Here is a 15,651-nt window from a genome sequence, read left to right on the forward strand (position 1 = left end):
ACCTCAGTCATAATGTTCCATACCATGACATCACAATCCTGACTGGGAATAATGAGCTGGAAATCATATGCCACAAAGCCATGCTTTGTCAGAAGTAAGAAATATGACCAGTTTAATCTCTAGCATGTTTAGTATCTTTGACAGTGACTACGCTAGGATAAAAGAAACTTGCGCAAGGTTTCATCAGTCTTCAAGAATATCAGAAACTTATTATATCAAACCTATCATCTGATATGTGGCAATAAAATGATTAATTATTAATGCAACCTTAAACTATAAACCCTTTAAATGTAAACACTTAGCCGTGCGCATAGGTTAGATAGACAGATGAAACAAACCGTTTTATTTAAGACTATCTTGTTGGAAAAATACAGGCAACAAAGGCACAAAGTCTATTGATCAAAATCTTAGCCAAACAGTGTGGAATTAAGTGACTTCTCACAGTTCATTTTCGGGGGAGGGGTCATATATTGACTGATGAATCTCAGTTCCGTAACTGGTCAGTCGAACCTACGTCATGGCTTGAATTAAAGACTTTTTCATTTGGAATAATGTATAATTCTTATTTTCAATCAAAAAGAGAGTAAGATCCTGCTTGCCTCCGTGTTTTTGAAGGTCTGAGCTCAGGCCTGTGATAAAACTGCATTTAAACTAATACACAGCTTGTTGCAGAGGAGTCTTTTTTTCTTTTTCAAGATAATCAATTCCAGTTCCAGCAGAAAACGCCACCATACAGTTCCACTTTTCTTCCAATTATATTTTTAAAAAAAGTTACAATCATAGCTCCCAGTTTCTGGTTTATATTTTAAAATAAATTATCTGTAGTTCATGCACCAAATTGATGTGACTGAATATAGGACATTTTCATGACCATGGACCATAATCCCCGATTGCCTGTGGACCTATCTAACTTTAATTACAATATGCTCGTTTTTCAAAACTAAAAGGAATGTAGAGGGAAAGGTTGATCTTGGATGTGAATTCAGTGACTGTCTGGGGACAGGGAGAGACTCTGGAAAGTCATATCTCTTGAGCTATTAATGACACTTCAGTGGCAGAAAATGCACTGCGAACTGAACTTGCAACTGGAAAGTCATAGTGTGTTATATCATGAAGTAGTGGACAGGTAAGATGATTACACCAGAGTACCACGGATCTTGATCAGGTGGGCCAATGGGCCAAGGGGTGGCAGATTTAATTTAGATAAATGTGAGGTGCTGCATTTTGGAAAGGCAAATCAGGGCAGGACTTATACACTTAATGGTAAGGTCCTGGGGAGTGTTGCTGAACAAAGAGACCTTGCATTGCAGGTTCATAGTTCCTCGAAAGTGGAGTCGTATGTAGACAAGATAGTGAAGAAGTTATTTGGTATGCTTGCCTTTATTGGTATAGGAGGTGGGAGGTCATCTTGCAGCTGTAGAGGACATTGGTTAGGCCACTTTTGGAATATTGTATGCAATTCTAGTCTCCCTCCTATAGGAAGGATGTTGCAAAACTTGAAAGGGTTCAGAAAAGATTTACAAGGATGTTCCTAGTGTTGGAGGGGTTGAACTAATAGGGAGAGGCTGAATACGCTGGGGCTGTTTTCCCAGAAGCATTGGAGGTTGAGCGGTGACCTTTACGGAAGTTATAAAATTATGAGGGCAATGGATATGGTAAACAGACAAGGTCTTTTCTCTGGGTTGGGGGAGTGCAAGGGTATAGATTTAGGGTGAGAGGGGAAAGATATAAAAGGGACCGAAGGGTCAACTTTTTCACACAGAGGGTGGTGCATGTATAATGAGCTACCAGGGGAATTTGTGGAGGCCAATGCAATTACAACATTGAAAAGGCATATGGTTGGATATATAAATAGGAAGGGTTTAGAGGGGTTTGGGCCAAGTGCTGGCAAATGAGACGAGATTAATTTAGGATTTTGGGTCAGCATGAACAAGTTGGACTGAAGGGTCTGTTTCTGTGCTGTACATTTCTATGACTCTTACCATGGAAAGAGGCCCTTCAGTCCATCATGTCCATGTCAATCATAAATCACTTATCTACTTACATCCTATTTCCTCGCACTTCATCTATAACCTTGTTTGTACGGTGCTACAGTTTTCATCTAAGTATTTCTCAAACACTGTATTGGTTTCTGTGTCTACTAGAGACCCAATGAAACCTCCAGTATGTCATGAGACGTGGCCTTCCAGTCGGCACATACTTGCCCATAGTCCATTTAGAATTGTTTGTCATATTGCCTGGATCTCTCAGGTACCTACCTACATGCCATCGAGATCTTGCCAAAAGTCTTACTGAAGTCCGTTTGGACTACATCCCTGCACAGTCCTCATCTCACACCTAGTCACATCCTCGAAAAATTCAATGAAGTTTGTGAAAGATGATTAAGCCATGTTTACTATCCTTAATACATCTTGTCACTCCAAGTGGAGAAAAGTTCTGTCCTTCAGAAGTTTTTCTAAAAGTTTCTCTTCCAATGATATTAGATGCCATATTAGAACCCTCTGGCACCTTACCCCAAACAGTTTGAAAATTCATATCAAAGTCCGTTCAATTTTTCTTCCTACCTCTCCCTCACCTCCCACAGCAATTTCATGAAAGTCTGTCAGTCTGTGAACATGGTACTAAAATTGTCAGCATTCTGGATGAGAAATAAAATTGATGTTACGTATTTTCAAGAATAAACAGAGATATGAGTTAAATCCTGGTGTGTGTTTGTTTGTTTGTGGTCTAACACACTAGTACGCTGATCAGAGTGCTATGAGAATCACAACACTTTCATCAGCCATTAAACACCTCTGCACTGTAGGTCAAAGATAAAGGAAAAGACTGTAACGCTTAGTGCTGCCAACTGCAGAAAGGGTTAGAGGACAATGATATTTCAATCATTTACAAAGTTAAGAATCTAAAAATCGACTGTTCTGTTACTAAAGTGAACACTTCGAGTAACATCCATAAGAACAGCTTCAATGTTCAAAAGTCCACTTTTTACAAACAATTCAGATACTGGTCATATTTTCTTTGTAACCTCCATCTCACTAGATGTATTTCTTATTTGTGTATTGTTTTCCCACGTCATTTTCATGTTTTGTAATTAATACTCATGTTTTAATTCAGAAAAGTTTGCTTAAATTTACTCCTTTATAAAGCATAAGTTCATTTTGGGTCTGGGAGAAAGATATCCAAAAGGAAAGGGATTCCTTTTAAATTAAACTTAGAACGATCAACTGAGGGAGGTTGCAAGTAATCAAGGGGAGCCTCCTCCCCTAGAATTTGGTGTTGAGGTGTTGCACCTGAAACAGTAACAGATAGGAGTGCCTTGCCTGGGAACAGGATTGAATCTGAGCCTTATCTTTGACACTGGTTTCCATTAAACTGGTGAGGGGAGCAGTTTGCATACTGAAGTGTCCTGACATTTCTTCCTCTCTTGAAAGATAGCACCACAGCAAGGTGAAGAGTTATTGGGGTTACCAGTGTAAGTAGATGGTTCTGCATTGTAACTCTATACAGGCAGGGTGTTGTTCGAAGAATACAGAGGGTCAATTTTTAACCAGCTGATTAACTCGTATCCTTTTTTTTAAAATTGGAAACCTTGGGATGTCCAACCTCCTCCACAATAACACCACCTCCACCACCGACTAGAAGAAGATTAAGAAAAAGAAAGAAAATGAATGGAAAGAGAAAGGAGGGTGCAGCCAACCTGGAGCAGATGGGCTCAGGAGCTTGAATGCTACCTGGCATGTTGGCGCTGCCATCTAATATTCTAATCCACTTAACTTGACAGACAAACTGAAACTGAACCTAGTGGTGGTTCCACATTCAGAGAGGGTGGCACATCAGACATAACCAATCTCCTGCTTAGCAGTAGATCCATTACTTGCTCTCTTGGCAAGGGATATGGATGTGGACAGGAGCATATGTATAATATAGGATCAGGGTAGATGGTGAATGGGTGGGGATTGTAATGATGCAAGCTCTCCGGCTGCGCCACTCAGTGTGGTTTGTTTAATTCTTCTGTCCTCTTCCCACAGGTCAGGGTGGCCATGCATACCTCAAGGAATGGTTGTGGTGGGCCGGGCTTCTCACAAGTGAGTTTTGCACATGGTCCCAGGCAAGATTTCTTTAACCCACGTTTGTTGACAATTTTGCACTAGCTGGGGCAGTGTTGAGGAGGTTCACAAACTCAAGGTTAAGGATGCTGGATATGGTTCACCTTAAACAGAAATCTATATGTACAAGGAACAGCAGATTGCAACCCATTGCTCTGTATTCTTTATTCCAACTCATCTTTACAATCTCAGCTTTTCTCCCCCCCCCCACCAAGTCTCCCTGCTTACCTTCCTCCCTCAGGGTCTTCCTGGTCCCACCCAACTCCCTTACTGTCTCCCCGTTGGCCCTCACCTTCTCCTATTACAAGGTTTATAAAATCATGTTAACTTGGTGAAAAAGGAAGTTCAAGGCCTAGAAGATGTGACTGTTAAAGACTAAATGGCAGCCATTTTCATTTTACTGAAAAAAATATAAGGTGTTCTCACTTGGGAGACTTTTGCAGCAGCACCTATTCCAAAAGGTGTTGAAAATGTCAGGTTGTCAACAGTTATGCTTAAAATTGTCCATTTATTTCCATGTTTCAAGGGATTTAGGGGTCTCAAGGGTAACTAACAAGTATTTCTCCCTGAATACAAAGTCCATGTGATTCACTGAAAACAACAAATGCTGGACATCATAGTGGGTCAGACAGCATCCATGGAGAGAGCAAGCTAATATTTCGAGTCGAGGTGACTAATCAGAGCTGAAGTGAAGTGTGGAGAGGCCAGTAGTTATGCTGTAGTTTGTGAAGGATGGGGCTGGGAGTAGTGGGTGTAGGGTTCAGGTGGTGAAGAAAAGACATTGATAGTTCAGATTAAGTGATCAGAATGTGAGAATGGCAAAACAGTGGTGTCCTTCCTGCCAGAATTAAAAGGGAGTAAGTAGGGAGGGAGGGAGGTCAGGGTAACAAGTTAAAAGAAAAGGAAGAAATGTGATTCACATTGCTGTGGGAGGTGGCTTTGAGAGAATAAGAGTTTTTAACAAAATCTCTGAGAACTCCTATGCAGAGGCAGCCTGCAAAAACCTGGGGGGACTGGCAGCAGCTAGAAGCAAAAATTCTATGGTTCACCATATAGAAATGCAGGGAGAAACTCACGCATGGATGAATTTGTGAAGATTTGGAATTAAGTCTGAAACATTTGGCTGGCTTGAGAGAGAGTGGAAATCAACAAGAAAACCTGTACCGTGAAAGATCTGCAGTTGAAAGTGTCTAGGTGCAAATGCAAGGATGCTGAGAGTCACTTTGACTGGATCCAAGACTATTGAATAACTACTTAGGGTTCCATGAAAAGTATATCCATGAAGTAAATTTTTGGTTGTGTTCAAAACAAAAAGGGAAAGTTCAGTTCTAAGATTTAAAATATAAATTGCCTGTAATATTTTTTTTTAAATTGATTTTTTTGTCATATAATTCTTCTATCAATTCAAAGTTTGCATTATCCTCTCCAGGGGTCATAACACCACTCAGCATCTCCATGCATCTCCCCCACTTCCTTGTGTCTTATAGCTTTCTCACCTCATGCTAGAGTGTCTCCCTACATATCCTCTGTATAATCCAGTGGAGCTTGTGGCTGCAGACAGTGATATTCCAAGCTATGTCACATCTTGCGAATCATAGTTTTCTTAGTATGGGTCGCTATTGCTGGTGCTCTGTGCTCCTGGTTCATTCTCTAACTTCTGTCTGTCCTGTTTTGCAGTGGGTTTAGGAGAAGCTGCCAATTTTGCTGCCTATGTCTTTGCTCCAGCAACTCTGGTCACTCCGCTGGGAGCCCTTAGTGTCCTTGTGAGGTGAGCAAACATCTGACATCCCATAGTTCCAGCTCCAATTTATTTCTATCTTTGCCTCCTGTCGCCTTGCCAGTCTACAGTTTCACAGACCCTGACCATACACCAGTCCTTCAAATATATGGTCATTTGTGATGCTCAGACCAATGAATGCAGTTGTTCTGCCATAGAAGTCAAAGGTAACACCACTCATACCTCAGGTCCTTATCCGTGCAGTTTACATGAACTGTACTGGGAAACTGTCTCCTCTCCCCATGACACACTCTCACTCACTGTCTCCTTCCAGTTCAGTGATAATGGGGTATCTCACATCCAAGAATTGAGTGACATCAGGACTGAGCTGGAATCCAGGAACACGAGTCATCCAGTTCTACAGCATGAAAAGAGGCTCTTCAGCCCAGAGTATGTTTTTAGGCAACTGTCTGTGTGGAGTTTGCACATGCTCCCCATGTCTGCGTGGGTTTCCTCCGGGTGCTCCGGTTTCCTCCCACAGTCCAAAAATGTGCAGGTTAGGTGAATTGGCCATGCTAAATTGCCCATAATGTTACGTGAAGATGTAAATGTAGGGGAATGGGTCTGGATGGGTTGCTCTTCAGAGGATCAATGTGGACTTGCTGGGCCGAAGGGCCTGTTTCCACACTGTAAATAACCTAAACTAATCTAATCTAATCTAAAACACAGTGGGGTAGGTACAGCACGTGATAGAGTAAGCTCTGTACCTTTTAAGAACCAAAAGTAAAGCTTCCTCCTCTTTTAAACTGAAACTATAGCTACCTCTACCCTTCTAAATAGAATATTACAAACTACACTGTCACCATCAAATACTCCTAGAGTTAGAAACAGAGTAAAGCTGCCTATTCTTTTAAACTGAATGTAGAACAGGGACAGTGGGGAAGTTAAGGCCGGTGAGCCTTACATCAATGGTAGGAAAATTATTGGAGAAGGTTCTTAGAGATAGGATTTACTTGCATTTAGAAAAATGGCTTAGATTAAGTAATCAGAAGGCTATATGGCTTTGTCCAGAGAAGATCATGTCACACAAACTTGATTTTTTTTTGAGCAAGTGACAAAGATGTTTGCCAATATGGACTTTAGCAAAGCCTTTGACAAGATCCCTCATAAACAGACTGATCCAAAATGTGAAGCCACATGCAATCTGTTGTGAGCAGGAAAGATTGATGCAGAACTGGCTTAGTCATAGAAGTCAGAATAATGGTGGAAGGCTGTTTTTCAGATTGGAAATCTGACCAGTGGCATTCCGCAAGTATCAGTGCTAGGACCCCTGCTGTTTGTAATATATATAAAGAATTTGAAGGAAAATGTAAGTGGCCTGTTTAGTAAGTTGGCAGACAACACAAACACTAGGGAAGCTGAGGATAGTGAGCAGGATTGCCAGAGGATAAAGCAGGGTAGAGAGAGGCTTAGAGACTTAGGCAGAGAAATGGCAAATGGAGTTTAATCTGGACAAATGTGAGGTGTTGCATTTTAGGAGATCTAATGCAGAAGGGAAGTACCTGTATACATTCAATAGCAGAACCCTTAGTAGCATAAAGAGATAGAGAGATGTAGGCGTACAGATCCACAGTTCCCTGCAAGTGGCAATAATAAGTCTACCATTTTGGATACTGTTGGTCGGGGACATAGCAGGGGAAAGCCACAGCGGCCAGGTCTCTGACACTGAACCTAGTTCTGTGGGTCAGAAGGAAAGGGGGGAGAATAGGAGACTGATAGTGATAGGGGATGCAATGGTTAGAGGAACAGACAGGAGACTCTGTGTGGTGTGTACGAGACATCCGGATGATATGTTGCCTCCCAGATGCCAGGGTCAGGGTTGTCTCGGATCAACTCTATAGGGTTCTTAAGGGGAAGGGAGAGCAGCTAGAAGTCATGGTACACATCGGTACCAATGACATAGCTACAGAAAGCAATGAGGACATGAAATTGAACACAGGGAGTTAAATTGGAAGCTAAAGGGCAGACGATCAGAGGACTACTACCGGTGCCACAGGCTAGTGAGGCTAGGAACAGAGAGCAAATGCAGCTGAACACATGGCTGCAGAGCTGTGTAGGAGGGAGGGCTTCACATATGTTGATCATTGGGGTGCTTTTTGGGGAAGGTGGAAGCTGTACAAGGAGGACGGTTTGCACCTGAACTGGAGGGGCACCAACATCCTGGGCAGGAGGTCTCCCACAGCTCTTTGGGAGGGGTTTAAACTAGTTTGGCAGGGGGATGGGAACTGGAGCTATGGGTCAGAGGATGGGGTAGCTGGTGAACAGGCAAACACATTGTGCAGAGAGTCTGTGGGGAAGGATAGACAGTTGATAAGGCAAAGTTGCCATCAGTGTGATGGGTTGAAGTGTGTCTATTTTAACGCGAGAAGTGTCAGGAATAAGGGTAATGAACTTAAAGCATCAATCAGTATTTGGAGCTATTATATTGTGGCCATTACAGAAACTTGGATATCACAGGAGCGGGAATGGTTGTTGGATGTTTCAGGGTTGAGCTGTTCTAAAAGGAATACGGAGGGAGATAAAAAAGGTGGGGGAGCGGCACTGCTGATCAGGGATAGTGTCACAGCTGCAGAAAAGGAGGTCATCGAGGAGGGTTTCTCTACTGAGTCAGTATGGGTGGAAATCAGAAACAGGAAAGGAGCAGTCACTTTATTGGGAGTTTTCTATAGAACTCCCAGTAGCAACGGAGACACGGAGGAGCAGATTTTGGAAAGGTGCAGAAGTAACAGGGTTGTTGTCGTGGGTGACTTCAACTTTCCAAATATTGATTGGAACCTCCTCAGTGCAAATAGTTTGGATGAAGCGGATTTTGTCAGGTGTGTTCAGGGGGGATTCCTGACACTATATGTAGATAGGCAGTGCAGTGGGGGAGGCTATATTGGATTTGGTGCTTGGAAATGAACCAGGTCAGATCTCTTGGTGGGAGAGCATTTCAGTGATAGTGTTCACAATCTTTACTATAGTTATGGAGAGAGACAGTAGCAGATGTATTGGAAAGTATTTAATTGGGGGAGGGGGAATTACAATGCTATTAGGTGGGAACTGTGGAGCATAAATTGCTTATAGGAAAATGCATGACAGAAATGTGGAAGTTGGTTAGGTAGCACTTGCTACAAATGCTGGATAGATTTGTCCCTCTGAGGCAAGGAAGGGATGGTAGGTTGACAGAACCTTGGATGACAAGGGATGTGGAACATCTAGTCAAGAGGAAGAAGGAAGCTTACTTAAGGTTGAGGAAGCAAGGATCAGACAGGCTCTCGGGGGTTACAAGGTAGCCCGGAAGGAATTGAAGAATGGACTTAGGAGAGCTAGAAAGGGGGCATGAAAAAGCCTTGGCGGGTAGGATTAAGGAAAATCCCAAGCAGATCTACACTTATCTGAGGAACAAGAGGATGGAAAGAGTGAGGGTAGGGCCAATCAGGGATAGTGGAGGGAACTTGTGCCTGGAGTTGGGGGAGGTAGGGGAGGTCCTTAATGAATAGTTTGCTTCAGTATTCACATGAGACGGATGTCGTCGTTTGTGAGGACAGCATAAAACAGGCTGATATGCTCAAACAGGTTAATTAGATTAGATTACTTACAGTGTGGAAACAGGCCCTTCGGCCCAACAAGTCCACACCGACCCGCCGAAGTGCAACCCACCCATACCCCTACATTTACCCCTTACCTAACACTCCAGGCAATTTAGCATGGCCAATTCACCTGACCCGCACATCTTTGGACTGTGAGAGGAAACTGGAGCACCCGGAGGAAACCTACGCAAACACGGGAGAACGTGTAAACTCCACACAGACAGTCACCTGAGGTGGGAATTGAACCCGGGTCTCTGGTACTGAGAGGCAGCAGTGCTAACCACTGTGCCACCATGCAAGAAGGCGGATGTGCTGGGAAATTTGAAAAATATGAGGACAGATAGGTCACCTGGGGCAGATGGGATATCCCCAAGCTTACTGCCGGAAGTGAGGGAAAAGATTGCTGTGCCTTTGATGATGATCTTTGCGTCCTCACTATCCATTATTGTAGTGCCAGATGATTGGAGGTTGACAAATGTTATTCCCTTGTTCAAGAAAGAGAATAGGGATAACCCTGGGAATTACAAACCTTATTCGTGCTGGTCAAATTATTGGAGAGAATTCTGAGATTTATGATTATTTGGAAAAGCACAGTTTGATTAGAGATAGCCAGCATGGCTTTGTGAGGGGCAGGTTATGCCTCATAGATCTTAGTGAATTCTTTGAGGATGTGACAAAACACATCAATGAAGGTAGAGCATATGTATATGATGTATATGGATTTTAGCAAGGCATTTAATAAGGCTCCCCATGGCAGGTTCATTCAGACAGTAAGGAAGCATAGGATACAGAACTGGCTGGCTCAAAGAAGACAGAGTATAAGTAGGTGGAAAGTATTCACTCTGGATTGGTGACCAGTGGTGTTCCACACAGATCTGTTCTGGGACCTCTGTTCTTTGTGATTTTTATAAATGACTTTGATGAGGAAGTGGAAGGGTGGGTTAGTAAGTTTGCTGATGACACAAAGGTGTTGGTAGTTGGAGGGTGGTGGGTAGTTGGAGAGTTGTGGGTAGTGTGGAGGGTTGTTGTAGGTTGCAGTGGGAAACTGACAGGATGCAGTACTGGGGTGAGAAGTGGCAGATGGGGTTCAACTTGGAAAAGTGTGAAGGTCGAATTTGAATGCAGATTACAGGATTCTTGGCAGAGTGGAGGAGCAGAGGGATCTTGGGGTCCACATCCAAAGATCCCTCAAAGTTGCTACACACATTGATAAGGTTGTTCAGAAGGCTATGGTGTTTTGGCTTTCGTTAGCAGGGAGATTGAGTTTAAGAGCCACGAGGTTATGCTGCAATTCTATAAAGCCCTAGTTAGACCACACTTCGAATATTGTGTTTGGTTCTGGTCACGTCATTACAGGAAAGATATGGAAGCTTTAGAAAGGGTGCAGAGGGGATTTACCAGGATGCTGTCTGGACTGGAGAGAATGCCTTATGAAGGAAGGTTGAGGATGCTGGGCTTTTCTCATTAGAGCGAAGAAGGATGAGAGGTGACTTGATAGCGCTGTAAGATGACAAGAGGCATATATAGAGTGGATAGCCAAAGACATTTTCCCAGGGTGGAAGTGGCTATCACAAGGCACAATTTTAAGGTAATTGGAGAACATTTAAGGGAGATGTCAGAGGTAGGTTTTTTCCACAGAGAGTAGTGGATGCATGGAGAGTAGTGGGTGCCAGCAGTAGTAATAGTGTTAGATACTTCAGAGACATTTGGGTGACTTTGGATGGGCATATGGATGATAGTAAAATGCAGGGTATGTATGTTCATTTGATCTTAAAGTAGGATAAAAGGTTGGCACAAAATCAAGGGCCAAAGGACCTGTACTGTGCTGTACTGTTCTATGTTCTAAAACTGGATAAGGTGGTCAAGATGGTCAACATGGCATGCCTTCATCTGTCATGGCAGAGAGTATGAAAATTGGCAAGTCATGTTAGAGGTGTATAGACCTTTAGTTATGCCATATTTGGAATATGGTATACAGTTTGGGTCACCATACTACCAAAAGGATGTGGAGATTTTGGAGTGTTCAGAAATGGTTTACCAGGATATTGCCTGCTTTGGAGGGTATTAGCTATGAGGAGAGATTGGACAAACTTATTTTTTTTTCACTTGAACATTGAAGGATGAGGAGGAAGGATAAGATTTATGAACATCTGGGTAGGAATAACGTGATCAGGGATAGCCAGCATGGTTTTGTGAAGGGCAGGTCGTGCCTCACAAACCTTATTGAGTTCTTTGAGAAGGTGACTAAGGAAGTGGACGAGGGTAAAGCAGTAGATGTTGTGTATATGGATTTTAGTAAGGCGTTCGATAAGGTTCCCCATGGTAGGCTAATGCTAAAACTACGGAGGTATGGCATTGAGGATACATTAGAGGTTTGGATTAGGAATTGGCTGGCTGGAAGGAGACAGAGGGTAGTAGTTGATGGATTATGTTCATCTTGGAGCGCAGTTACTAGCGGTGTACCACAAGGATCTGTTTTGGGACCATTGCTTTTTGTTATCTTTATAAAAGATCTAGAGGAAGGACTTGAAAGCTGGGTAAGCAAGTTTGCGGATGACACAAAAGTCGGTGGAGTTGTGGATAGTGAGGAAGGAAGTGGTAGGTTACAGCGGGATATAGATAAGTTGCAGAGCTGGGCGGAAATGTGGCAAATGGAATTCAATGTAGCTAAGTGCGAAGTCGTTCACTTTGGTAGGAATAACAAGATGATGGATTACTGGGCTAATGGTAGGCTACTTGGTAGTGTGGATGAGCAGAGGGATCTTGGTGTCCATGTACACAGATCTCTGAAAGTTGCCACCCAGGTAAATAGTGCTGTGAGGAAGGCATATGGTGTACTGGGCTTTATTGGCAGAGGAATTGAGTTCCGGAGTCCTGAGGTCATGTTGCAGTTGTATAAGACTCTGGTGAGGCCTCATCTGGAGTATTGTGTGCAGTTTTGGTCGCCATACTATAGGAAGGATGTGGAAGCTTTAGAACGAGTGCAGAGGAGGTTTACCAGGATGTTGCCTGGAATGGTAGGAAAATCTTATGAAGAAAGGCTGAGGCACTTGGGGCTGTTCTCATTGGAGAAGAGAAGGTTTAGGGGAGATCTGATAGAAGTGTATAAGATGATTAGGGGTTTAGATAGGGTAGATACTAAGAACCTTTTACCGCTAATGGAGTCAGGTGTTACTAGGGGACATAGCTTTAAATTAAGGGGTGGTAGGTATAGGACAGATGTTAGGGGTAGATTCTTCACACAGCGGGTTGTGAGTTCATGGAATGCCCTGCCCGTATCAGTGGTGAACTCTCCTTCTTTATGGTCATTTAAGCGGGCATTGGATAGGCATTTGGAAGTTATTGGGCTAGTATAGGTTAGGTAGGATTCGGTCGGCGCAACATCGAGGGCCGAAGGGCCTGTACTGCGCTGTATCCTTCTATGTTCTATGACTTGATAGGAGTTTACAAAATTATGAGACACATGAATAGAATGGATAGTTGGTAGAAATAATTGACTGCATGGTGGCTCAGTGGTTAGCACTGCTGCGACCCAGGTTCGATTCAGCCTCAGGCAACTGTCTGTGTGGAGTTTGCACATTCTCCCCGTGTCTGCATGGGTTTCCTCCCACAGCCCAGAGATGTGCAGTCTAGGTGGATTGGCTATGCAAAATTGCCCATAGTGTCCATGGATGTGCAGGCTAGGTGGGTTAGCCATGGGGAATGCAGCGTTACAGAGAAGTAGAGTGGGTCTAGCTGCTCTTCAGAGAGTTGGTGTAGATTCGATGGGCCAAATGGCCTTCTTCCACACTATAGGGATTCTATGAAATATCGTTTATTAGGAGACATGGGTTTAAGGTACAAGAGGAAAGGTTTAAAGGAGATATAAGAGGCAAATTGTTTTTTCACAGGGTGGTGAGTGCCTGGAATGCCCTGCCAGAGGAGGTGGTGTAGGCAGTTACTTTAGTCATGTTTAAGAGGTGTCTTTACAAATGTATGAATAGGCAGGGAATAGAGGGAAATGGACCGCATAGAGGCAGAAGGTTTTTAGTTGAGAAAGACGTCATACGGTTTTGCAGTGTGTTCTTATACTGTCCTTCATTCTAAAGCTCTCAAAATTGTCGAGATCAAATACTCCCATGACAGAGATAGCATGGGGTTAGAGACAGACCAAACCTCCCTCTATTCTTTTAAAATGAAAGTAAAGCTTCCACCTCTCTTTAAACAAAGTAACGATACAGAGTAAAGCTTCCTCTAATATTTTAAACAAAGTAAATGTCTGTCAAAACTATCTATATCAAACATTCACAAGATCGGAACAGTATGGGGTTTGATGCAGAGGAAAGCTGTTTCTACACTTTTAAACCAAAAGTAAAGCTTCCTCAATCCTTTTAAACTGAAAGTAAAATTCCCTTGACACCATCCCCATGAAACATTCCTGGACAGGTACAGCGCAGGGTTAAATACAAAGCAAAGCTCCATCTATTCATTTAACCTGAAATTAAACTAGCTCTGCACTCCCAGGAGAGGTACAGGACAGGCTTAGATACGAATTAGGGATTAGAATCCCCTATTCTTTTAATCTGAAAGTAAATGGAAATTAAAGTTCTCTTGACACCATTCCCATCAAACACTCTTGGGACATGGACAGCATGGAGTTAGATACAGAGTCGAGTTACCTCTACTTTTAAACTGAAAGTATAGCTCGGATGACATTGTTCCCATCGAGCACACACAAGATAGGCACAGAACGGGGTTAGCTACAGAATAAAGCTTCCTCTAAACAGTCCTCTAGAAACCCTCCCAGGGCAAATATAACATGGAGACTGGTCCTCTCCCTCAGTTGTTTATGTCATTTAAAGAGCAATTACTATCCCTGCTGTAAACACAAGTGCAATCTGTGGAGTAGCTACTTTTGAGGAAACTGTAGTGGTTCTGTCTGTCTCATTATTTTGCATCTACAATTTAAGATAATTGCAAGTAGCTATTTGAATTTATTCCTGACCTTTTGGACTTTTAATGTTGTAACCACATGATTAGGTCAACTCCTATTTGCTTGTCCTTTTCATATTTTAAATGATCAATGTGTCTCGAGTGAAAGAGTGAGCTCTCGGCTGCATTTCCTTCCCTAACACCATTGGGTGTTTACCTGCAGCACATGAACTTCAGTGGTTCAAGAAGGCAGCTCACCACCACCACCTCACGGGCTACTAGGGATAGGCAATAAATAGCGGCCAACCAGCAACACCAATATCCCGCACAGGCTGTCATGGATGGGGTCAAGTCAAAGTTCAAAACTTTGTTGTTTGTCGGACCATGTGAAGACTGAAAGAGATATAAAGTTTCAGGGAAATTATATCTCAGTGATTTCTCCATAATGTGCAAGGATGAGATTAGTTGGAGATGGCTCTTTTGATCTTTGCAAGCTACTTTGTGTCGATGGTTTTCTGCAGGGCCTTTGCATGTGCTAATCAAAAGTCCTTGCTTTCTCCCCTCTCTTTAGTGCTGTTTTATCCTCTTATTTTCTAAACGAGAGCCTTAACCTTCATGGGAAGATGGGCTGCATCTTGAGTATTTTGGGATCGACAGTGATGGTAATCCATGCCCCCCAAGAGGAGGAGGTTGGCACCTTGACTGAAATGGTGGAAAAGCTCAAAGATCCAGGTAGGCCAAATATTGCCAAGTAAAACCGAATAGACTGACAACTGTTTAAAGGAAATCTGCAACTACTACAGAACTCAGTTCCTCACTGTATAGTTGTTCTAATTCTACAAAATCATGAATTTATTACAGGAAAAGCCATTTGGCAGTATATTCCTCCCCAGGAGAATGACTTATATATGAGCAGTGAACAGCAGCAGGATATTCAATTGTTTGAGCCTGTTCTACCAATCAATAAAGTTATATCTGATCTTAATATAATCTCATCTGTATGGATTCCAACCCTACTGATTAACAATCTAAGAATCTATCTACCTATGCCTTAAAATATTCAAGGGCTCTGTTTCCACTACTTTTTCTGAGAGTTCCAAAGACCCTAAAAGAAAAGAAATTCACTTCATCTCTGTCTTAAATAGGTGGCCCCTTAATTTTCTAAATCCTCTAATAAGAAGAAACATCTTTTTCACATTAAGCTAAGCATAATTTCTCAGAATCTTATGTTTGAATAAAAGTTACCTCTTACCTCAGCAGATTTACGCCCCTCCTTAAATAAGGT

The 15,651-nt window shown here is 42.6% G+C and overlaps 1 protein-coding gene across 5 annotated transcripts in view; it reads left to right on the forward strand.

Moving 5' to 3' along the window:
* zgc:101583 (uncharacterized protein LOC494104 homolog) overlaps nt 1-15,651 on the forward strand; it is a 32,116-nt gene that overhangs the window by 12,213 nt on the left and 4,252 nt on the right. For all 5 annotated transcript variants that reach the window (XM_060832550.1, XM_060832551.1, XM_060832554.1 and 2 more), the window contains 3 exons: nt 4,029-4,085; nt 5,784-5,874; nt 14,938-15,098. In XM_060832550.1, the coding sequence (XP_060688533.1) occupies nt 4,029-4,085; nt 5,784-5,874; nt 14,938-15,098 (309 nt within the window). The remainder of the gene's footprint in view (nt 1-4,028; nt 4,086-5,783; nt 5,875-14,937; nt 15,099-15,651) is intronic.

This window comes from Hemiscyllium ocellatum, chromosome 11, assembly GCF_020745735.1.
Source record: "Hemiscyllium ocellatum isolate sHemOce1 chromosome 11, sHemOce1.pat.X.cur, whole genome shotgun sequence".
NCBI lineage: Eukaryota > Metazoa > Chordata > Chondrichthyes > Orectolobiformes > Hemiscylliidae > Hemiscyllium > Hemiscyllium ocellatum.